Source organism: Anolis sagrei, chromosome 5, assembly GCF_037176765.1.
Source record: "Anolis sagrei isolate rAnoSag1 chromosome 5, rAnoSag1.mat, whole genome shotgun sequence".
NCBI lineage: Eukaryota > Metazoa > Chordata > Lepidosauria > Squamata > Dactyloidae > Anolis > Anolis sagrei.
Window position 1 is genome coordinate 65,981,669 of NC_090025.1, and position 24,806 is coordinate 66,006,474.

The window sequence follows — 24,806 nt, forward strand, 5'->3', positions numbered from 1 at the left end:
AGCTGTGCTTTTACATGTTAAGTCAACTGTGTGAATGCTGAGGTTAATCACTGGCGTGGCTAATCTTCCATATACCATTGATTCTTGCTATAATTGCAGTATGTGTATTTCTGCATGGCCATTAGTGAATGTGATTTGTGTGAAAATCATATCTATTACATATGGTCCTTAAAAATAATTGATGATTTAATCCCAAATAATCAGGGTCAGCTCTGCTTAGTACCTAGATGGGAGACCACCAATAAATACTAGGTGCTGTAGGCTATATTTCAGAGAAAGAAACCTTCCTTGCCCAAGAAAGACCTATACAATTCATGGGGTCAACATAAATTGATAGGCAGCTTCAAGTTGTGCATACATACATACACATGAGCTCAATACTTGGAATAACATAAATTTATTGTTGAAGTACTGTTTTCAACTACTGAGTCCATAGTGAAGAGTCAGTGCTGTAATGAATTTCCCATGAAGTCGTAATTCTTATTTCCAGTGTGTAGAGGCCATCATCTAAAAAGCCCTAAGGTCATAGCCTAGAACAGGGGTCCTCAAACTTTTTAAACAGAGGGCCAAGTCACAGTCCCTCAAACTGTTGGAGGGCCGGATTATAATTTGGAAAAAAAAACATGAATTCATGTTGCACATATCTTATTTGAGGTGTAAAAAAACTCTTTAAAACAATACAATAATTAAAATGAAGAACAATTTTAACAAATATAAATTTATTATTATTTCAATGGGAAGTGTTGGACTGCATTTGGCTGATGAGATAGGATTGATGTTGTTGTTGTGTGCTTTCAAGTCATTTCAGACTTGGGTTGACCCAGAGCGAGGGCCGGGTAAATGACCTTGGAGGGCCGTATCCGGCCCCCGGGCCTTAGTTTGAGGACCCCTGGCCTAGAAGTTCTACTTAGGTATAACTGCTTGCATGTGCATGTATGCACACACAGAGTCATATACACAAAGACATGTGCATTAATTCTCTTGACTCCAAGTGGCTCAAGCATCCGTATGAATGTTAGTGCTTTAACGTTTAAGAATTACTACTCCCTCATTTATGGCATATTATAATGGCTTTGGGCTTTATAATTTTTTTTACTGTATTACACACAATTAATTTACACTTCGTTCAATTTACAGACTACTACAATCTACCCAAATCCAGATCCTTTGGAAACTCAAACTGGAGTGCTTGACTTCTACGGACAAAGACCATGGAGGCAGGGAATATTAAGTAATTTTTTTCTGTTTCTTTTCTACCGAGTCTAAACAACAGTAAAAACAATAAAAATCCTAGTGTGTTTTAAACTGTATTCTAGCGAGCCCTGTATTCCTTACATAGCTCTATAGAGATTCCTTTATGAGAAGGCTAGTAATAGGAGCACAGGCTTCCATGAAAGACAGTTTACCCTTTACTATTGACAGTAGCCTACACTGGACACATTTAGGGAGTGTGGTTGTGCTGTGTTCTAGCTTGCTAGTTACAGTTAATGCAGGGCAGTGGTGAAACTGGACAGATATGACCAGGACCTTTGATGAAATGCAAAAATGCTTGCAAGAAATTCAGTGAAAGACGTGGTGAAGCTCTTTAGAATGTATGATAGGAACAGTGTCAACCAAGGAGAATGTTTATTCGAAAGCCATTACCTCCATTAAGAACTGAATATGCTTCTTCTTGATTCATTCAGTAATTTTGTGTAATTTTAAATGGATTTTTTATATTTGATATTTTAACTATTTGTTTAAATGTAATGGGTTAAAGTGCTGAGCTGCTGAGCTTGTTGACAGAAAGGTCACAGGTTCAAATCCGGGGAGCAGCGTGAGCTTCCGCTGTCAGCCCCTAGCAATTCGAAAACATGCAAATGTGAGTAGATCAATGGGTACCGCTCTGGCAGGAAGGCGATGGCGCTCCATGCAGTCATGCCTTGGAGGTTTTCTACGGCCAACACCAGCTCTTCGGCATAGAAATGGAGATGAGTACCACACCCTAGAGTCGGACACGACTGGACCTAATGTCAGGGGACAACCTTTACCTTAAACTGTTATTATTATTATCTTTGTAATGGCATCTAATAATGGTTGCCAGTTGTAAGGCCACTCTGAGCCCCCCTCCGGGGTTAAGAAGGACAGGATATAAATGTGTGAAATAAAATAATAATAAATAATTCATTCTCTAATCTTGGTAAAACTAGAGGTGTTTCTCTGCATATCTCAGGGCCCTTCCAGACAGGTCCTATATTTGATTCCAGGTTTTCTGTTTATCCCAGATTTCTGCCAGTTTAATGCAGAAAACCTTTTACACAGCCATATAACAAGAAAAAAAAATTGGTTGGATTGTGTATAATTTCTATAATAGGTTTGCTTTAAAACATAGCATTTCAAGTATACCCCAGATATAAGTGTGCTTAGTTGAATATATATTTTAGAGCGATCTTCTTCACAGAACAAGGAATGTAGCTGAGTTTTAGAACATTCTTTCTCCTAAGATACAGCAGTGTTTAGAATGCGAGCATTCTTGAACTAGAACTAGGTTGCCATGTCACCATCATAACAAAAAAGTGCATATAGTTAGTTCATTCCGAGACTTGAGAAAAATTAGTAAAATGGACTTTTCATTGGGATATGCAGGTTTTGATCTCAATGATCCTGAAAAGGAGAAAGTCGGCATTTTGGCTCTACAACTGAAAGAGAAGAAGGTTCTTCATTCTGTAAGTGAGATTTAAATATTATTTATTCTTCACCATTGAATCTATAATTACAGCAATTTTTGTTCGTTGTGTGCCTTCAAGTTGCATCAATATATATTTTTATTTACTAGGAGCTAATTATCACTTTGCTGAGTAATGCAGTTGCACAGTTCAAGAAGTACAAGTGTCCAAGGATGAAAAGTCACTTGAGTATGTATCAGTTGGCAACCAAATGTTTGAAATTCCTTTTATGGTGTATTTTCTTTTTAAAAGATTACAAATAATCTGATCTTCTTTTCAGTGGTTCAAATGGGTGAAGAGTACTACTATGCTAAAGATTACACCAAAGCTTTGAAGTAAGTGTTATGTTTTAAACGTCCTGCTGCATGGCTGTACATATCTGGCAACTTAGCTAAGTGAGAATCAGGAACCTTTTTTTGCTAATGTGTAAAAAGCGAAATTGCATCTTCAGCGCTCTCTCTCTCTCTCTCTCTCTCTCTCTATATATATATATAAATTCCATTGATATGTACCAAGGTGAGGTTCTGAGGATTGAGTTTTGTCCCTGCTGCCTTTTAACAAATTTTAGCAACATGTCTCGCTGAACAGGAAATGACATCACACCCCTTTCAGTTTAGACAGGAAATTGCCATTTCAGAGCGTTTAGGGTGCAAGTAGAGGAATTACAAGAGGGTATTAGACAATAAAATTAACCAAGTCACCACATTTTTGTGGCAGTTGGGCTGCTTGATGGCTATATGCTTTTAATTAATTTTTTTTTAATGGGGGATTTTGAAAGTTTTTGAGCGGAGGGTCTTCTTTTCTGCAGAAAAAAGACCGGAAGATGTATGTGACTCCTTTCTGAACTTTCCGCGCACTTGGTTTATACAAATATGTCTTTAGCTGTAAAATTAGCTCATTATGAAGGACTGAACTGTATGCTTTCTATCTGTTTCCTGCCCTGTTATTCAGGATTTGTAGTTGTTTTTTTGTGCATGAATAGCATCAAACAACAAATTAACTCAGAGACAAGAGGCCATCTATATAAATAAATAAGTAATGTTCGTTTGTGGGATTAACATAACTCAAAAACCACTGGACAAATTGACACCAAATTTGGACATAATACACCTATCAGGCCAACAAGTGACCATCACTCATAAAAACACTGAAAAACACGGCAGAAGAGACTTAAAAAGCCAAAAAATAAAAAAATACATCACAACGCATGCTCAAAACCACATATATACGCAAACACACATATACACAAATATATAAACACACAAAACACATATACACAGACTTGGCCACATACAACGCATGGCAGAGGATGGCTAGTAAATGTGTGAAAAGTCAAGGGACTGAATCCAGCCCCTTCTCTGTTCACAAACAGCTTATGGGCATTGTTCAAACTCATTGTGCTGACTATCAGTTCAGTAGATTGTCATGTGGTCATGATACTTTCGTATCCAAAACACTGTTGTTTAGAGACAGATTTAGGCACATCAGTGTTTCAAGAGCATCTTGAGCCATGCACACCTTATAATGGGCAGAACAGTTTTAATCTCCTTGATTTCTTAGACTGGTAAGAATCACCAGGTCCATTCACTTGCCTAACTGCTGTTTTTTGCATCTTTTTTCAGACTGCTTGATTATGTTTTGTGTGAATACCGCAGTGAAGGATGGTGGACCCTCCTTACTTCGATACTGATCACAGCCCTTAAATGCGCCTATCTCATGGCGCAAATAAAAGATTACATCACATACTCATTAGAGTTGTTGGGAAGGGGTAAGGAAATGCAATTCGGTTTTGTCTTAAATGAATATTTTCTTTAGCTTGACTTCTTTTCAGTTGAATCAAGAGCAGTGATAGACTCTTGGTGTTGTTTATGGAACAGTACTTGTTGGAAGGATTTTCAATGTTTTAAAAGAATAATTTCTTAGTTTCAGAGTCTAGAACAGTTCATGCAGGCTTGACATGCCAAGAGACAGTTTCCCTCTGTATTCTTTTGGTTAGAATTAGCCCAAAGAAACAAAACAGAAATGTCTTGAAATCTACTTCAGAAGGGGCAGGAGAGGCTAGAACAGGCATGGGCCTACTGGCTGTTAGGAAATGTGGAAATTGAAGTCCAAAACACCTGGAGGGCCAAGGTTTGCCCATGCTTAGACTAGACAAACTAAAGAATGAAAGGGTGCTAATACGACGTTTGAAAAGCCAGCCTTTCTGTCTGAGGTTGGGATCCAGGATGGGGCTCTGGGAAGGGACGGTTGCTTGCTATGATGTGTTCCCTGTCCCTGAAGTGATGGGTTTGAGAGGGTGTTTTGCTAGTAAGGAGCCACAAGCTTTTGTGATAACTATGGATTGTTGACTTCTGAGAGTCCCAGCCTGCCTTGGTATTGTTGGGCCACCCATTTGCTATCTCAGTTGCTACTTTGGTGGACCTGTCTGAATGTATCTCCTCCTATGAACTACCTCGAAGATTAAGATCATCTGAGGAGGCCCTGCTCTTGGTCCCGCCTCCTTCGCAGGCACAACTGGTGGGAACGAGAGACAGGACCTTCTCAGTGGTGGCCCCTCGGCTGTGGAACTCCCTCCCCAGTGATATTAGAGCAGCCTACTCCCTCCTGGACTTCAGAAGGAAAGTAAAAACCTGGCTTTGGGATCAAGCCTTTGAGAAGTAACTATAGTGCAATAACAGCCACGGAATATGTGCAATGATTGTTGGAACGGCTCCGGATTATGATTGTGGATGACATGATTTTAGTAGTAAATGTAATGTTTTTATATGTTTTAATGTGCATTATTTTAAATTTTAATGTAAATGTATTTTAACTGTATGTTGTCCAAAGGCATTGAATAGTTGCCTCTGTATAAAGCTTCCTTGAGCCCCCTTCGAGGTAGAGAAAGGTGGGATCTAAATAGGGTAATGTGCTCTACTTTAGGGGAAGAAATTGTTAGGGAAGACGTGATCCTTTGCAGATTTTCCAACCTGTAATAGCAAATAACCCTACATTATAAATTGAAAATAGGTCGTAGTCTCTCTGAGATCTTTACATCTGGGGCAAAAGCAACTTGCAGTTTCTCAAGTCGCTCCTAACACGACAAAAAAATGTAAATATTTCAATAAAATGAAAATCTTTATAAATGAATGTTTCTTTATTTTCATTAGCATCTACTTTGAAAGAAGATCAAAAATCTCGGATAGAAAAGAATCTTATCAAGGTTCTCATGGTCAGTATGTAAAATGTAATATGTTTAACATAGTACCTCAAACATGCGTGTTCTACGTCTAGAACTAATCAAGTTATATAACCTTTTCTTGAATTCAGAACGAGAATCCAGATCCGGAACCTGACTGTGATCCTGTTTCTGTGAAAGCTGCACAGAAGTTGTGGGCTGATAGAGTTTCTCTGTCAGGCAGTAACATTTTTACCATAGAAGTGCAAGAGTTTGTACCATTTGGTACGTATCAAATTATTTATTTTAACAAAAAGCCATACATTTGTGTGCATAATGATCATCAAAACAATAAAATGTATGTTTTAATGCAGTAAACATTTGCTGATATATTGCAATACTGTAATTTATATTTTTAGTATGCAAATCAGTTTTTCAGATTGTATAGGATTCTCCCTAGTAAATTAACTTGAAGGACGGTATAAACTTTTCTCTCATATATTTGTAAAAAATCTGTCTATGTTAAGAAGGGCAAATATTATTTTATGATCCTGTAAAATTCAACCATAGATTATACTGTCATGAATGAGTTCCCTCATTGGTTTGGGAAATAAATGAGCTATGCTATATTTGCTTTTTCTCCCTTCTCAGTGGCCTGTTCTATGGGTCATTTGAACATGGTACAGAAACTCTATTTCTGAATTGTGTTCAGATATCCATTAAAATGACCCAGAAAAGGAAAATAGCAGCTTTTTGAAAATAGCAGCATTCAAATCTGTATAGTAGTCCACAGTCTAAAGCAGGGGTCCTCAAACTTTTTAAACAGAGGGCCAGGTCACAGTCCCTCAAACTGTTGGAGGGCCAAATTATAATTTGAAAAAAACATGAATGAATTCATATGCACACTGCACATATCTTATTTGTAGTGCAAAAAATACTTAAAACAATACAATAATTAAAATGAAGAACATTTTAAACAAATATAAATGTATTAGTATTTCAATGGAAAGTGTGGGCCTGCTTTTGGCTGATGAGATAAGATTGTTGTTGTTGTTGTTGTGTGCTTTCAAGTCATTACAGACTTAGGTTGACCCTGAGCGAGGGCCAGTTAAATGACCTTGGAGGGCCGTATCCGGCCCCCGTGCCTTAGTTTGAGGACCCCTGGTCTAAAGCAATAATAAGTATTTTTGGTTCAGAAAGAAGATAGCATTAGGTACACTGGAAATGTTTGCTATGTAGAAAATTGTACAGTATCTTGCACTTGGAAATGGTTACATTTTCAGCAATCATTGCTGCTTCAATAGAACGGTAGATGTTGTGACGTTTTATACCTAAATCAACTTCTCATATCATGTCAGTAGAGTTCACTTTTTTTTTACCTTCAGACAGAGGAGGAATAGGTTTTCCATTAATTTAATATTTTTGAAGTACCGCATTAATGAACTACAATTCTTAACATTCCTCATCATTGCCCAAACTAAGATTTTGGAAATCTGAAGAGCTGTAGTTTCCTGAGCTAGCACAAAGTTAATAATAATAATAATAATAATAATAATAACAACAACAACAACAACAACAACAACAACTTTATTTTTATACCCGACCTCCTTCTCCGAGGGACAGGTCTGAAAAAACACAGATTAAAACACAGTGCAATAAAGTAAAATCAAAAAACAAAATTAAAAATATCAAAAATAAAATAAACACAACACAACATCATAAAAACTTTTATGTTCTTATCTAATCTAGCAAAGCTCATCTGTTGCTGGGCTAATATTCTAATTTCACAAGTCATTTTAATAACGTTGTATTTTTTGTGTTTTTTTCTCTTTTGTCCCAAATTTTAGTGCAATGCAAAGCCAAATTTCTCTCTCCAAGTTTTCACATTGATTCACCAGTTCAGTTTGATATATTCTTGAAAGCTGATTGCCCTCATCCTATCCAGTTCTCTAAGCTGTGTGTCAGTTTCAATAATCAGGTAATTTTTTTAAAAAAATGTTCTTCCAACAAAAACAAATGTTTTCTTAACAGATTATTACACTTTTGCCAAACATTTTAATTCGGCAAAAGCAGACTGTACAATCATGTATTTACTTAATAAAGTTGCAATATGTAAGTATTCTTCAGTTTAGTATAGCCTCCCTTTTGTTTCAGCCAGAAATTGTAACAGATTTGACATACATTAGAATAGGAGGGTAACCCCTCCGATCATGGCTTTAAATCCTGACTTGTTAGGAAGCTAATAATAATAGTGTCCTATCTTGGACAAAACAGAATATAATTAACAAAATATGATCAGATTTGTTTGTACAAAAAGAGGAGCAAAAGGACTATGTGTGCTGCCAAATTGGTCTAGGTCAGTGGTTCCCAACCTGTGGTCCGCAAGAATGAAAACATGATCTGTGGCCTCACCATTACAACGCTGTTGCCTTGAAACCACACGGCAACGAGATTGACTGGTCTTGAAACCCTCTTATAGTGATGAGGCAATGAGATGTCAGGAGGAGAGAGGTTGACTGCTCATAAAAAATTACTACTACCACAACAGATTATTAAATATGGTTTTCTGTGGGCAAGCAGACGGCGACTGCTGGATGACATATATTTTGTATCAGAAACTAGAGCTGATGTGGTCTATCCCATGCCATTTTCTGAATCAGCACCCCAAATAACCAAACTGAGTCTGAAGTTGACCAAAAAGTGATTCGTAACCCTTTTGGTACTAACGTTGGAGAGTGGTCCCTGATAAAGTGGTTCCTGGTCAAAAAAAGGTTGGGAACCACTGTTCTCAGTGATACGTATCGGTTGCATCAGGAACCATCTTACAGAACAGTTCCTTTCAGAAAAAAGAGAATTGCTCTTTTAAGATGGAATTTGCCACCTACGTTGTTAGGTTTTTGGATCAAAATTTTGCATATTAAGAAAATCCTTTATGTCCTTAAGAGAGAGCAAAATACTGCCTTCCAGAAGTATTGGGTTACAAGCCACATCACTTCAATGCATCTGACGAAGACTGGTCTAACTAGCTGGTTTACTTACAGTAAAGTCCTGTGCAAATCTGCATAAAAATATCATTGGGTTTGGTATACAGCCCATAGAGCTAAGTTGCAGCCATCCTAGCTTCTTGGGAAGGATATTATGTTAAAGAGCTTAATGTGCATTTTTACATTATCGTTAATTGAAAGCTAGTTTATTAAAATCCTTACCTATGAAAAGCATAAAGGGATTTTACATAATTAAAGGGAGTCAGACATTCTTACGTTACAGATGGTTTATTCTTCTCCCCTTTCCCTTCATAGGAATACAACCAGTATTGTGTGATGGAAGAAGTCTATCAAAAAAGTGAAACCTTGGAATCATCCACACAGGAGACATTGTGTCTTATCCCTGGCAAGACAAAGAAGTTCACTTTCAAATTTGTGGCAAAAACGGAGGATGTGGGAAAGAAGATTGAGGTAAGCCTTTAACCGATATATGAAAACACTGTTTCATGACATTGTTGAGTAATAATAATAATAAAATAATAATATGGAGTTCACAGGAAATATGGGACATAGCATTTCTCAGTGTTCTCAATCTTGCAATTTTATGTATATCAGCATGGAAAAATTAAATCTTGTTAAACTCAATTTGTTAGAATAAGCATACTGAAATATTGACAGTCTTTTAATAAATTGTCCATGGGTTGTAATTGAAAAAGTCAGAAATTGCTGGGTACTTATTTCCAAAGGATCAAACTGGCTTTCCACACACTCCCTTCAGAATATTGCCTTTCATCAGCAGAGCTTCACTGAGGACAGGCACCGTAATGATGATTGTGGCCCAATTTTAAGTTAATACCAATCTGGAAATAGATTTTGTGTGTATTTACAATGCATTAAAATGGATGTAGGCAGAAATCGCGTTGATGCTTTCTGTATTTCAGATCACATCAGTGGATTTGCTTCTAGGCAATGAGACCGGCAGATGTGTGATTCTGAACTGGCATGGAGGAGGCGGGGATGCGGCTTCCGCTCAAGAAGCATTGCTGGCAGCTCGATCCTTCAAGAGGCGACCTAAACTTCCAGATAATGAAGTTCATTGGGACAGTCTCACTGTTCAGGCCAGCACCATGTAAGTAGAAATGGGCACTTGTAAGGTTCTTCCTCATACAAACGTTTTAATTACAGTGATAAATACAGTTGGTATTTTTCTTTGGCATTTGCACCATTTGAAAACAAAGATCTTGAGTGGTTTTTCTGTTTCTGGAATACTTGAATAATGAGGCTATTTATTAAGAAAAAATTGGCAAGATGATTTGAGAACACAGCATACAAAAACATGTACAGTATGACAGCTTGGTGTTCTGGACATTCAAGACATTTAAATTATTACCTATATAAACACAGACATGCTGGCTAGCAAATCAGACCTGCCTTCCCATTTGTAAAATTGGAACACTAAAACTGCACAGTAGTTAAGGGGATTTTGATAACTTCTATCAAAATACTACATTAAAAAGGCAAAGGTTTCCCCTGGACATTAAGTCTAGTTGTGTCCGACTCTGGGGGGTTGATGCTCATCTCTATTTCTAAGCCGAAGAGCCGGCGTTGTCCGTAGACGTCTCCAAGGTCATGTGGCCAGCATGACTGCATGGAACACTGTTACCTTCCTGCATGAGTGGTACCTATTGATTTACTCACAGTTACATGTTTTCGAACTGCTAAGTTTACAGAAGCTGGTGCTAACAGCGGTAGCTCACCCTGATCCCCAGATTTGAACCGCCAACCTTTTGGTCAGCAAGTTCAGCAGCTCAGCGGTTTTAACTGCTCCTTTAATACTGCATTGTGGGACTGTTATTGATAAGTTATATGTTCAGATGATAAAAGGAAACAGGAGTTTATCCACCTATCTATATAAGTGAGTAGGTCTTTTCAGAAAGCTGCATTTGAAATTTATCAGCAGCCCAGGATATTGAAAACTCTCCCACTCATTCACAGGTTTATGATACCAGGATTTAGCTATTTATTTAGGAACCCCCCCCCCCCCCCCAAATATTGTTTTTGTTTTTCCAGGTAGTTCTGGAATGTAACACCCGTGATAAGTGAGGGAACACTGAAGAATAAAATTTGATTTATCTGACTTGCTTTGCATGAATTGCTATCAGGTTTACATTCTGACTGCCACAGGAGGTCATAAAACCAGTCTGTAAAGGATGTTTACATTGCCACACACAGTTGACTTCTTTCTGTTTCTTTTTATTAAAGGATCATTTCTAGAGTGCCAAATATTTCTGTGCAGCTTAGCCATGAACCTCCTGCCCTGACAAACGAAATGTACTGTTTGATTGTGACAATCCAGTCACACGAGAAGACAGTTGCCAAAGACGTAAAGCTTACAGCTGGCTTAAAACCAGGTATTTATCCTGTATGTGATGTTAGTTCACCGTTTCCATGGAGTGAGATGATCTGATTACAGAAGGGATTAAATGTTGCTTCCATATCCTGTACAGCTGAAATTCCTGGCATGAGAATAACTAGATAGTTGACTTAATGGTTGAAGACAAATTAGATTGTACATCAGAATCTAATTTAAATTACTGTATATACTTAAAGATAAGCCAAGTTTTTCAGACCTTTTTTGGGGGCAGAAAAAGCCTCCTTCAACTTATAATGGGGTCAAGCCGGGCAGCGGAGCCTGGAGGTCATTGCTTGCAATATATTATTTGTTTCTCTCTCATTTCCCCCTCCCTTATCAGTGTGTTTTCTTTTCCAAATCCACCTTCCCACGCTTGAGAGGGAGAGAAGTCCTTGCAAGTCAGGAATATCAATTAATTCTATAAAAGCCTTTTCCCCTGAAATATTTGTTAATATCTCCTACAGATATATAGGCATTTCCCCCTGCAAGCCTTTGCAATCCCCGTGCACCTATATATTATCTGTATCTATCTATATACATTAATTTCATATATGATTTTGCCCCCCATGTTTGCAGGTCTTTGCAAATCCTATATACATATAGATCTCTAGAGATTTCCATGTACCTGTATATCTGCATCTATATGTATACATTATTTTATATATGAATTTCTCCCCCACATGTTTGCAAGTCTCTGCAAATCCTATATAGATATTGATAAATATATAGATGTACTATTAGGCCTGTTCAGTGTATGGTTCTAAATGGTTCTAAAGTACTTACGAAACTAAAATTCTGGTGGTGAAAATTTCAGAACTCTAAGAAAACTTTCAAAGTTTAATTATTATTTCATTATTAGCAATTTTTATGACAGAACCAACCAGGAACTGCCATTTATAATGAAATTTTGAGGGTTTTCTTAGAGTTCTGAAATTTTCACTACCAGAAGTTTAGTTTTGTAAGTACTTTAGAACCATTTAGAACCATGCATTGAACAGGCCTAGTACCTATATATCTGTATATCTCTCTGTGTTTCTGTATGTGTGTGTATGATTTTTTTCCCCTTACATGTTTGTAAGTCTTTACAAATTCTATATAGATACAGTTATCTATAGAGAGATGACTAAGTAGATATATATGAATACAGATATATAGGGCTTGCAAATATTACAGGGGGAAATACACACACAAATATATTAAGACATGTCTAGATCGATATGAATATAGATATATAGGGCTTGCAAATATTGCAGGGGAAATACACACGCACACATACATACATATATATATATATATAGAGAGAGAGAGAGAGAGAGAGAGAGAGAGAGATGTCTAGATAGATATAAACATAGATATATAGGGCTTGTGTTGTTTATATGGTCATTGAATGTTTGCCTGTTACTATTTTGGAAGCCAGCCTGAGTCCTCAAGGGGAGATAGGGTGGGATACAAATGAAGTTGTTGTTGTTGTTGTTAAGTTATTGTTGACACCATATTGGGTTTTTTTTATCCTACTTTTCCATTTACAGAGTAGGTTTACTGTGTTTCTTTGAAATACGGTAAATATTCAAAAACATTTAACCTACTGTTGCCTCAATTAATTTAATTTTATTGGTATCTTTTTTCATTTTGAAATTTACCAGCAACTGCTGCATTTTCCACCCTCGGCTTATACTCAAATCAATAAGTTTTCCCAATTTTTTTGTGGTAAAATTAGGTGCCTCGGCTTACATTCGGGTTGGCTTATATTCGAATATATACAGTACATACATTGTGGCAAAGGAGAGAACATGATGAATTTTCACAGTACAAGATGTTTTGACTTGTTTTATTTATATTTAGAAAATCAGCTTTTGAAATGAAATAAGGAAGAGCTGAAATTCAAAATCAGATAATATTTCTTAATGACTTTATGGTGTTTATTTACCCTGACCAATAACCATGTTCTCAGGACAGTTTGCAATAAAAAGTTTAAATAAACAGTAATAAATAATACAATTTTAAAAGAGATAAAAAGATAACAATATAAAAGACATTTGCATTGTGCTGAAAACATAACAGCATGAAGTCTAGGGAAGCATCTTTAGGATGGCACGCAATGAAATTGGCTGACAAATCTTGCCATTTTGAGGTTGCCTTGCAACAAAATCAGATAGTAGTGGCTTTTGTTCAATGGATTACTGCGTGGATTATGTCTGGATTGTGTCTTGGTTGCATTTTGGCAGGGCAAATAGCCTGAAGCCTATGTGTGTTGCCATGGTTTGACATAACAAATAAAATAACTGATTTTGCCCCTTTTTTATAGGACAGGATGCAAACCTAACTCAAAAAACTCATGTTACTCTCAATGGAGCAGAAATGTGTGATGATTCTTATCCTGCTCTACTTACTGATATCCCTGTGGGAGATTTGCAGCCAGGTGAAAAGGTAAACATGGCTTACACTTGATCAACAAATACAAAGATACAGTGATACAATAACATTTTGATGAATGAGCTGTGGTTGGTGTGAATTAAAGCAATTTCTTTGGCATAAAAAAAGAATTGAAATTATTAAGTTTCTTTATTCATATGTATCCTCAATAGTGGAGCAGATTTGACTGCTGTGACAGGTTAGTTACATTAAATAGAGTATTATTTCCATTCTTTTTTACTTACAATCAGATTTAGAATAATTTTGACCCACGGTGCTGTATATATTTCAGATGCCTTCTGTTTTTTCTAAAAATATACTTCTGCCTCTAAAATGTGTTGTTGAAGGCTTTCGTGGCTGGAATCATTGGGTTGCTGTGAGTTTTCCAGGCTGTATGGCCATGTTCTTGTAGCATTCTCTCCTAACTTTTTACCCACATCTATAGCAGGCATTCTCAGAGGTTGTGAGGTCTGTTGGAAACTAGACAAGTGGGGTTTATATACCTGTGGAATGTCTAGGATGGGAAACAATCAGGACCAGTTAACACCTCCCTACAAAGGATTCCCCAGGCAGGAAGCAGTCAGGCTTTGAAGCTGCAAGGCCATTCAGTGCTAATCAAGGCAGCCAGTTGCAGCATTCACAGTTGCCTCCAACAGACAAGAGTACTTTCTCCCACCCTAGGCATTCCACAGATGTATAAACCTCACTTGCCTAGTTTCCAACAAACCTCACAACTTCCGAAGTTGCCTGCCAAAGGTGTGGGCAAAACATCAGGAGAGAAGCCTATTTAAAAGTTATTTGCTTTTATCAGGATCTTCTAATTGGTCTATGTGTTTCCAGTAGACCTTAGAAGAAGTTTGCCTGCCTTGAGTCATGTTTTGGAATAAATCAGGAATATAAATAAAGGGTATTAGTACTATTGCCGGAGAAGACAATAAAAAGGACCATAAAAACAGTGTTTAGTGGGTCACGTAAATTCTCTACAACTATTTTAATGTCAATTAAACTTAAGCGTCAATAACATGTTTTGAATATGTGCAAGAATGCATGAAAGGCAGGCTGGGCAAGAATGGCCACCAGATGTTTTTACCTATAACTCCCATGAACCTTAGTATAATCGGGGATCTTGAAAACAGCTGGAGCCCTTTACCCCACTCTGGGTAAGTTTTTTGTGTGTCAGGAGTGACTGCAAGTCGCTTCTGGTGTTAGAGAATTGGCCATCTGCAAGGACGTTGCCTAGGGGACGCCCGGATGTTTTACCATCCTGTGGGAGGCTTTTTCATGTCCCTGCATGAAAAGCTGGAGCTGACAGATGGGAACTCACCCCGCTCCCCAGGTTTGAACTGCTGACCTTTTGGTCAGCAGTCCTGCCGGCACAAGGGTTTAGCCCATTGCGCCAACGGGAGTAAAATAACTAATTAGTCCTTTCCCCCACAATGACGTGAGAAGCAATCTAGAATGGCATATGGTTCACAATGGATTAATATGCACATAAGAATTCAAAAGGATTTACACATTTTTCTGAACATTATGATGCTTTAAAATTAAATTTTAAAATAAGAGGATTTTTTTTATTACGGCAGTTAATTCCTGACTTTTTTGTTTGTGGTCTAACTTTTCTTTCTCTGCTTTGTGTTTTTGTTTTAAAGTTGGAAAAAACTATATATATCCACTGTGGGACAGTTGGTACTAGGATGTTCCTTGTGTATGTTTCCTACCTTGTGAGTGCAACTATTGAGGAGAAGGAGATTCTCTGCAAGTGCCACCGGGTATGTTGCACTAACGGGAGCATTTGGCATTTCAGTTAGGTATTGTTAAGCATGTCCAAGGTAGCATTTAGTAGTTATAGAAAAGGGCTGTTATGGATGTAACCAGTGTATACATTCTATTGTGATCTTGTAAGATTCTGAGGATATGATGATCTCTGAAATTTGGATTTGTTTTGCCATATGATGCTGGAAATAAATTTAGCAAACAATAGTACCGGAGATTTTTATTTATCTTCCTATTTTTGCATTCTGCATAGAAAACAGGTGTAGGTTTATGACATCCGGTGATTATTCTACATGTTTCATTAAGTGCTATATTCGCCTGCATTCAGTTGCCTTATAACATTTTATTTTAAAGGGTAATATGTACATAAAGGCCTAAAATTAATATTTCTGTGAGTTTTCCAGGCTGCATGGCCATGTTCCAGAAGCATTCTCTCCTGACGTTTCACCCACATCTATAGTAGGCATCCTCAGATGTTGTGAGGTTGTGGCAGTAACAGTAAATAAAGAACTACACTCAAAAACAGGGGGATTCCAAACAAGAAACAGCAGGGCCAGCTAATCACAACGTATTCTCCCAGGCAGTAAGCAGCCAGACCTTGAAGCTGCAAGGCCATTCAATGCTAATCAAGGTGGCCAATTGCAACATTCACACCTGCCTCAAACAGACAAGATTTCTTTCTCCTACCCTGGACATTCCACAAATATATAAACCTTACCAGTAGTGTGGTGTAATACAGGCACACACACCTTGCAGTTATCTCTGCCAATCAAATCCTGGCTTTGAAGGGCCTCATAATCTTCCAAATCAAGTTTTGGGATTTTAGGGCAGATGGGAATAGTTCTGTCTATGGAAATTATTGATTGGATTGCGGCCAAAAATGCTGTGAGTTTCAAAAAGTCAGGTACTAGTTTAGATAGGATGAAACAAAATCTGAAGAAATGTACTTGGGATTAAAAGACAGCATTGGGCAAGGAAGACTAGTGCCAAAACAGATGGTTGAGGATTTTAATTGTATTTTTCTATTCATCATGTGACCTTGTTCCAAAAAAAATATATGACTTCCATTTTCTCTCATTCACAGGATGAAACTGTTACTATAGAGACAGTGTTTCCTTTTGATGTGACAGCTAAGTTTGTCTCAACCAAGGTATGTGATGTAAACTTAAAAGAAAATAATCTAGACAGACAGTATGAATAGTCAAATAACCTGCCCTTGGTTTCTCTTCCCAACAGTTTGAACATTTAGACAAAGTCTTTGCAGACATACCCTTTTTACTGATGACGGATATCCTAAGTGCTTCACCTTGGGCCCTGACTATTGTAACCAGCCAGCTGCAGCTTTCTCCTTCTATGGCACCAGTGGACCAGCTAGAATCTTACGTGGAAAATGGTGAGAAACTAAACACACCATTAAAAAGAAACAGAAGTAATACATGGTTAATACTTTCTGTCTGTACAGATGTGTATTATTATTTAGTTTGATGGAATTTAAGTTATTTTTAATTGCCACACTTTCAAATAACACTTTAAAACCTGGAACATATTTTTTCCAAATGTTTTTACATAGTCTATTATAAGCGTAATATGAGAGTTATCTGACAGCATCATTGATGCTTATGTAAAGCCGCCCTGAGTCCCCTTGTGGGAGAAGGGCAGGGTAAAAATGAAGGAAATAAATAAATCTGGAAAGTAAGGTTACAAGGTACGTAGCTCTTGTGGGAAATTTTCGCAGGAGGAGTTGGTATCACTACCATGTAGCGGGAAGCCAGAGAAAGCAAACTGGCAGTGCCAGTTGTCAGTAGCTCATCACCTGGTGCTGTGGTGAAGGTTAGAGGTGAGCATCCTCATTCTATTTCCCTCCAAGTGCGAAGTTCACGCTGCATGAGGGTTATCCAGAAAGTAAGGTTACAAGATTTTTTAAAAATACAAATAATGTCTATATTTTAATAATACTTACATGGATTGTAGCATAGGTGTTACATTATTTTTCCACATAATCACCATTCAGTTCAATACATTTTGTCATCTGTGGGATGAGTTTTTTGATACCTGTGTCATAGAAGGCTCCCACTGCCTTTTTCAGCCACATCAACAGTCAAAATGCTCCCTTCGGCAACACATATACTAAAAATTGGAACGATACATAACATTCACAATGGATGGCTGTCCATGTCTGTCATCATCGTGAATTTCCGTCCTTCCACAATTGAAATTCCATGCCCATTTTGCCACATGCTGCCTTGACATTACATCCTTTCCATAAACTGAAACGATCTTGCGATGAATCCCAGTGGCGTTCATGCCCTTAGCATTTAGGTAGCATATTACAACACGAACTGTGCACTTGGAGGGAAATGGAATGAGGACGCTCATCTCTAACCTCCACCACAACGCCAGTCAATGAGCTATTGATGACTGGTGCTTCCTGTTCGCTTCCACCAGCTTCCCACTACACGGCAGTGATACCAACTTCTCCCTCAAAATTCCTCACAAGAGCTATGTGCCTTGTAACCTTACTTTCCGGATAACCTTCGTAGAATGTGCATGTGCCAACTAGATTTTCAGACTTATTTAGTACCAAAGTATTTTTTAAACATTATACTTAATCTGTATTTTCTGATAGTTGTGTTACAGACAGGAGAGAGTGCTAGTGAATGTTTCTGCCTTCGGTGCCCACCAGTTACGACTGGTCAGAGTGGAGTGGCTACTGGATGTTATGTAATCACCTGGAAGAGGTAACTATCCTTGTCCACCTCTTTAGATATCCTAAAGATTGATGTCATATCTTTATTCGGTATTGAGAAGTACAGTCAAACCACCGTTCAAACCTTCCTGGATACCATTTAAGCAAAACAGAGGAAAGACTTATCAGGCTTATGTAATAAAAAAAAGCTTGAAAGCCAAATCTCATAATCTTTTGAACTAGAGTCTGTTGGAGAACATTCACATACAGCTCATATCCCAGCTTCTACTTTGTTGTGTCTTTCAAAAATGCAATTCATCCAAAGTTTTGTGAGCATGTACCTTCTTGATGGACTTCTCCTTATTCCTAGCAGGTAATTAAGCTCCATAGCTTGTCCCTCCTGTACCTCCCACCAGATAAATCGCTCCAGTTTCCTATCCCGCCCTGTGTCCCCCTGTTTTTATCTGTACATCTGGCCTAGTCCATCCTGATTTATTCCTTGTCTGTAATTGTTATTTCACTTCATACCTGGTGTTATATCCCTCTGTGTTGACCTTCCCTTACTGTTTTTATGTTGTTGTTTTTATTGTGGTATATTCTTTCAATTTTATTTTAATTTTTAATTCTAACTATTTTGCTGTATGTATTTCATTTGTTTATTGCATTCGTTAGGCTTGGCCTCATATGAGCCACCCCAAGTCTCTGAGGGGAGATGGTGGCGGAGTATAAATAAAGTTTAATAAATAATAATAATAATAATAATAATAATAATGATAGATAAAAGGTCAGACAAAGTAGGTTGGCCTTTTACCAGCTACACAAAGCAAACACCCAACTTGATTGAGATGTTTGCATATTTCTTTTGCAAGGAATGGCTCCTTTTGTGATTTTTCTATCAGAACTTTCAGAGAATCGGGCCTTCAGTGGAATGCAACAGGAATAATTTCTGTAATATATGGCTAAAAGACAAAGAACCTCAAATGTTAGTTCAGTGTGTTTTGGCTTTGGATGGATGTGTTGGAAATAGTAACCTTCTACTAGCTCCTATACTAGTTATTTGTTATGTATATAATTGAGATTTCTTACTATATTGTATATTTGTCTTAGTGTGTATTTTTCCCTAACTGTGTTATTAGAGGTTGTGGGAGGGACTACAGACCATGTGACCCTGATCTTGGAATGTTCAGAGTGAGACTCCATTTTAGAATCCATTTGAATCAGCAGTCAGTTGGAGTCAGTTAAGTCAGTTAGAAGACTGTTGAGGTTTGAGTTAGAAGTCAGTTGAGTTGGTTAATGCCAAGTTAGAGCAGGAGTATAGTCAGTATGCTACAGTGAGAGATGTTCTGTTAATAGATGAGTCTGTTTGCAGCAGATGTATAACACAGTATAGTACAGTTTTAAGCATAATTCAGTTAACTTAAAACCAATAAGCAATGTACCTGTATGTTAAATTTTGTAAATAAATCAACTATGTTAACTACTAATTTTTGGTCTTTTGAGAACATGATTTGAAAGCAATATATTCTATGGGAGAGTAGATATCTTGGGCAACTGAAAATAACACTAAGATCTGCTATGTATTCTGTGCATTGGCATATCTTTGTTCCTAATAATTCAGAGAGATAACCAGGTATATCAGTCTTAACAGTTGAGAAGCTAAATTGCCTTGCATGAATGCTGGTGGATATTTACCACTAAGGAGAAGATTGACTCAAGCGAGTTTTTAAGTCTTCTCAGGAAGACCATACTTTACAAAAGGTTACGATCTCTAATGAGGTCAACTGTGAAAACTACAATCTATTGCTGTCATTTTTATAGTGAACTTCACGCTAAACATTTCCTCTGTGATTTTCTTGAAAGGACCTCAGCTGTGAACAGCACACTTGTGGTGAACACTGTGATCACACTCCCCCATGTTATTGTTGAGAGTATCCCACTCCATGTGAATGCAGGTAATGTTAAATATTTATTTATTTATTTATTTGCTTTATTTCTATACCGCATTTTTCAGCCCTTAACAGGCAACTCAATACATACATAAAATAATCACTGTGTAACAAAATTAGAAAAAAATCGGTTCCTGGTTTGGGAAAGTGTTATTCCCTGTTTAATTGTGTGGTATTTACTGTACTTTGAAAGTAGTTATAGTCCAGAAATGTTGTTTCTGTGGCTGCCAGAAACTATGTTGAATTGGTTGAGACTCAATGAAATATTCATTGAAAAACTATAGCAAAACATGTTGCAGGATGGCCTACAAAAACAAAATTTTGCAGTTTAGCAAACTTGTCCCATATTTTTTTAAAAAACGATATAATCAATTAGGAAATTGCATGTATAACCTAGGAACACAAATTGTGTTCCATAGAGTAATCTGTGTCATATATTTATGGAACAGTCCAAAGACTTTTTTTATACATAAACATTTTGCTTTTCATGTTGCTCCTAGGGTGGTTCTCCATAGAACAGTTGGCTCTCCACATCCCTGGGTTTGGCATTTGCACATTTGATTATTCATGGATTTGCCATACACATTCCTGAGGCTACTGCATACACATTAATGTGGCAACTTTTGACTTTGGGAAGGAGAATGGCAGTGGTCACCATAGCTGCCACATAAATTTTGGCGAGACGTAAGGCAATTGCTGTTTGTCTTACACTGTTTCCCTAACTTCCTGCTATGAGAAATTTTAGGAGATGATTGCCCTGCCTCCATCATTATTCATGTTTTTTCAACTTTTGGTGAATTTTAGTGTCCTTAACCCATACGAATTTGGAGTGTCGACTGTATGTGATAAAATACTGAACATTACATTTGTGGGTTTTTTCAGCTTTTCCCATTTTGGTGTCTTTCATATGTATTTGACTTTGACTCCCACCATACCCAATGAACAACTTTTATTGAACTAAAGTGACTTCTTCAGTCATGTTTTCCTCCCCCCAAATAAACACCACAGAAGGAATTAAACAGTTTGGGCCCAGAGTATTTAAAATACTACATCTTCATATACAAACAAACACGAGCACTGTAGTCAGCTGAGGGGGCCCTCCTCTCGGTCCCATCCTCATTTCAAGCGTGGCTAGTGGGAGTGAGAGAAAGGGCCTTCTCCGTGACCTCCTCTGGAACTCCCTCCCTAAATAATTAAAAATGGCTTCTCTTTCCTCTCCTTTAAAAATCTATTTAAAACACATCTATGCAATTTAGCTTATGGAGAGGAGGAGGATTAAATATATCTATATGCACCCTCGCCTAGCTACTAATATCCTCCCTGTTAATCTACTGTTCACCATCCCACCTCCAACAATTTTAGCCTAAATTTAGAGATTTTAATAAGATTTTAAAAACTTGATATGCTTGTAACTATGTGAATTGTGTTATATCTTGTTTATTTAAGTCATTTTATAATTTATTGGGTTGTTTTTTTATTTGTTTATACATATTACTGTCAGCATTGAGTGTTTGCCACTGTTTATTTTGTTGTAAGCCACCCTGAGTTCCTTCAGGGAGATAAGGCGGGCTATAAATAAAGTTTCATTCATTCATTTATACATTATTCACTGGCCTTATTTACTTTTCCCACTTTAAAACCCACCCTTCAAAGGGCAAAGAACAGCTTTCTTTAATTAGACTGAGGAGCAGTTCCTGTCTCTAGTCACCTGGCAAACTTCATGGCCTGGCAAGGATTTCAGTTAGTATCTTTGGTCCAAGTCCATGGCACAAACCACTACACTACTCTTGATCCCTTGAGTGATCCCTGACCAGAAATGGCAATCCAAACAAAAACATTTCGCTCTGTTCAGCATATGCTTCTTGCAAACCCACAAAGTTGCCCACTTTTTTGTCTTGCTTGGACTTGTTTAGCTTGTGAAGCTCTTCTTTTATGTTCACATGTATGCTCTGAGAAGTTTTTGGGTTTTAAGCTTTTAAAAAGCCTTTAATAAATGGCTTAATGTACTCTGGTTTTAACATGTTTGTGGATAGGCTTCCCAACCATTTGACTTCCATCAGCTTGTTGCTAATTTTAAGCCCTCAATGTCTTCTCACTTTCTACAAACGAATTGTGCTGAAAGTGGCTACTTTGGTCCCATTTTTAAAATCCATTATGTAGCATAGCATTTTTTCCCTCTTTTACTTAATACTAGTGACTGACACATGAGTGACAGGTGGAATTTGCCTCACAGCAGTTTAGAAACCATTATTATTTTTCTGAGTCCTGCTTTCAGCCAGTGTTTGCATGGCTACCTCTCTACTTGATCTCTTTTCATAACAACTTCAATCTTTGTTGTCTCTGAGGAAAATAATCCTCAACTGTGCTAATACATTCCTGAAAACTTGTGATAGAAGTAAAAAAGAAATGCAGATTGCAGAAATATATGTATTAACTATTGTCACATTTTCTTTTCAAAGATCTACCCTCATTTGGTCGAGTTCGAGAATCATTGCCGGTAAAATATCACCTACAGAATAAGACTAATTTGGTTCAAGATGTGGAGGTGTCAGTGGAACCTAGTGATGCCTTTATGTTTTCTGGTCTTAAGCAGGTATGGGTTGCGATATGTTTAGTCTTAGGTGTCTGTTTTGAATCCTGTTCATCCTTTGTATCTACATTACAAGTTTATGTTAGTAAAGAAAAATGATGTATCACTACTCTGCATTATAACAACCACTGTATGCTAGTAAAGATAAATTATGCATCTAGTTGTGCACGATTCTGCTAGGTCAGAGTAAGTGCAACCACTGATACAACTGGAGTTTTGACAGAGAATGACACAATGACATTTTGCCCCAAAAAGTAACTTTTCAAGACTTTTATTAAAAGTAATCTGTATCCATATTTCCAAGGCTTTAGGAACGAGTAGGGAATGGCTAATTATAAATGAATAGTTAGAGCTTTCCTCCCTTGTCTTGACAAATTTTAAATCAACATGGAGTTAAAATGTAATCTTAAAACACTTTATCACACATTACTATTATTATATTTATTTATACCTCGCTTTTCCTCTCCACAAGGAGGGAATATATTTCCTGTGAGAAAAGAAAAGCTTGCACGTCTTAAGCTGTTTTTCCAAACACATACAAGAACTGAATTCCTGACAGGTGTCCTATAGTGTATGAACATTGGGAATAATAGTAATAGTAATAGTAATAGTAATAGTAATAATAATAATAATAATAATAATAATAATATACTTAATTTATATTCCACTCTAACTCCCCGAGGGAACTCAGGGCGGTTTACAGAACACATATACAGCAAACATTAAATGCTGTTATATAATTAACAAGGACAGACAATACATAAACAGAGATACATGTTTTTCCCATCTTTTTTGCATTTCTGGCATTTGAAGGCTGTGCTGGACTCCGGCCACAGGAGTGAGGGTGGGTGAGTGCGCTGTCACTCCATCTTCCATGCCAAGGAGCTTTGTGGTCCTTAGACATCCTCCTGGTCAAATTGCCTTATGGGCAGATTTTTATTACCTCCCCTCTTTAAAGTGGTACCTATTTTTCTACTCACATTTCTGTTTCGATCTGCTAGGTGGACAGCGGGCGCTCTCCCCCCGACCCAAGCTTGAACTGCCAACCCTTCAATTGGCAGGATTTTCTGCACCTTAGTGGTTTAACCCGCTGTGCTAAGCCCAACCCCAATATCTATTTAAAAATATGCATGATGAATCAGACCAGAGGCTATTCTCATTGCGGGCTATCAGATTGTCTATGCCACGAGAAGGCTATGGGGAGGGAAGAACACAGTAGCGCTATCTTACATATTTCAGTAGATGTTTGGAAATCGTCTGACAATGGCGAAGTATCAGAATTCATAGTCTTGTTTTTTAATCACCTGTCAACACAAGTGAATTTCAAGGCTTAGTGATTTATTTATTTTTTTGCCTCCCACTATTCATATCCATTGAATAACCTCAGATTCTAGTACTACAAGAGTAAAAGAAGGTTCTCTCTGTTCACAACTTCCACACTGCAGATGATTTTACACACTCTTTCCATTTCCCTCTCTCTGTGGCCCAAATAACCATAGAGGGTTGTTACCTTGGGAGTATGAGGCCATGATTATGTTAAATGCCTTCACCTGGAAAGCTAGCTTGTTTACTGTGAGAAGGATAGACTTTTCTGGCTTCTTCCCCTGTTGTTGGATTCTACTTAGAGATTTTGAACTATATTCCTAGATAAGGTTGCGAATCCTTCCTGGCACTGAACAAGAAATGTTATACAACTTCTACCCTCTCATGGCTGGATATCAACCGTTGCCATCGCTGAACATCAATCTGCTAAGGTTTCCACTTTTCACTAATCAGATGCTTCGAAGGTTTATACCAACACACATCTTTGTAAAGGTAAGGTATAATAATGGCTGCAGCCCTTTTTATAGAGCAGTTTCAGCATGTATTTCATTTTTAAAGATAGTACATTTGAATAGATAATCAGCTGACTAAAGTAATATAAAAATTACCTTTGAATTGCAAAGCTTGAGAATGTAGCTGTTATTTGGGCAGTGGTCATATAGGCTGGTCCTTACAATATTCTATATTAAATAGTCTATATTTATTTAATTAGACTTCTAAAAAGGTATTAGGTGCAGATATTGTCCTATGGGAGTATCAGAATATTCTTTCAGTCCTGAAAAATATGTCTTACTGCTCAAGATCCTGATGCTAGGTT

The 24,806-nt window shown here is 37.4% G+C and overlaps 1 protein-coding gene across 1 annotated transcript in view; it reads left to right on the forward strand.

Annotated features, from left to right (window-relative positions):
* The window catches only part of TRAPPC11 (trafficking protein particle complex subunit 11), a 43,282-nt gene that overhangs the window by 12,982 nt on the left and 5,494 nt on the right, over positions 1-24,806 (forward strand). Inside the window, exons 11-29 of the mRNA XM_060778652.2 lie at positions 1,138-1,231; positions 2,626-2,705; positions 2,816-2,894; positions 2,986-3,040; positions 4,328-4,473; positions 5,855-5,916; positions 6,015-6,147; positions 7,710-7,840; positions 9,162-9,317; positions 9,788-9,975; positions 11,109-11,257; positions 13,565-13,686; positions 15,321-15,440; positions 16,529-16,594; positions 16,681-16,837; positions 18,071-18,182; positions 19,991-20,082; positions 22,536-22,669; positions 24,314-24,481. Coding sequence (XP_060634635.2) covers positions 1,138-1,231; positions 2,626-2,705; positions 2,816-2,894; positions 2,986-3,040; positions 4,328-4,473; positions 5,855-5,916; positions 6,015-6,147; positions 7,710-7,840; positions 9,162-9,317; positions 9,788-9,975; positions 11,109-11,257; positions 13,565-13,686; positions 15,321-15,440; positions 16,529-16,594; positions 16,681-16,837; positions 18,071-18,182; positions 19,991-20,082; positions 22,536-22,669; positions 24,314-24,481 — 2,244 coding nt within the window. The remainder of the gene's footprint in view (positions 1-1,137; positions 1,232-2,625; positions 2,706-2,815; positions 2,895-2,985; positions 3,041-4,327; positions 4,474-5,854; positions 5,917-6,014; positions 6,148-7,709; positions 7,841-9,161; positions 9,318-9,787; positions 9,976-11,108; positions 11,258-13,564; positions 13,687-15,320; positions 15,441-16,528; positions 16,595-16,680; positions 16,838-18,070; positions 18,183-19,990; positions 20,083-22,535; positions 22,670-24,313; positions 24,482-24,806) is intronic.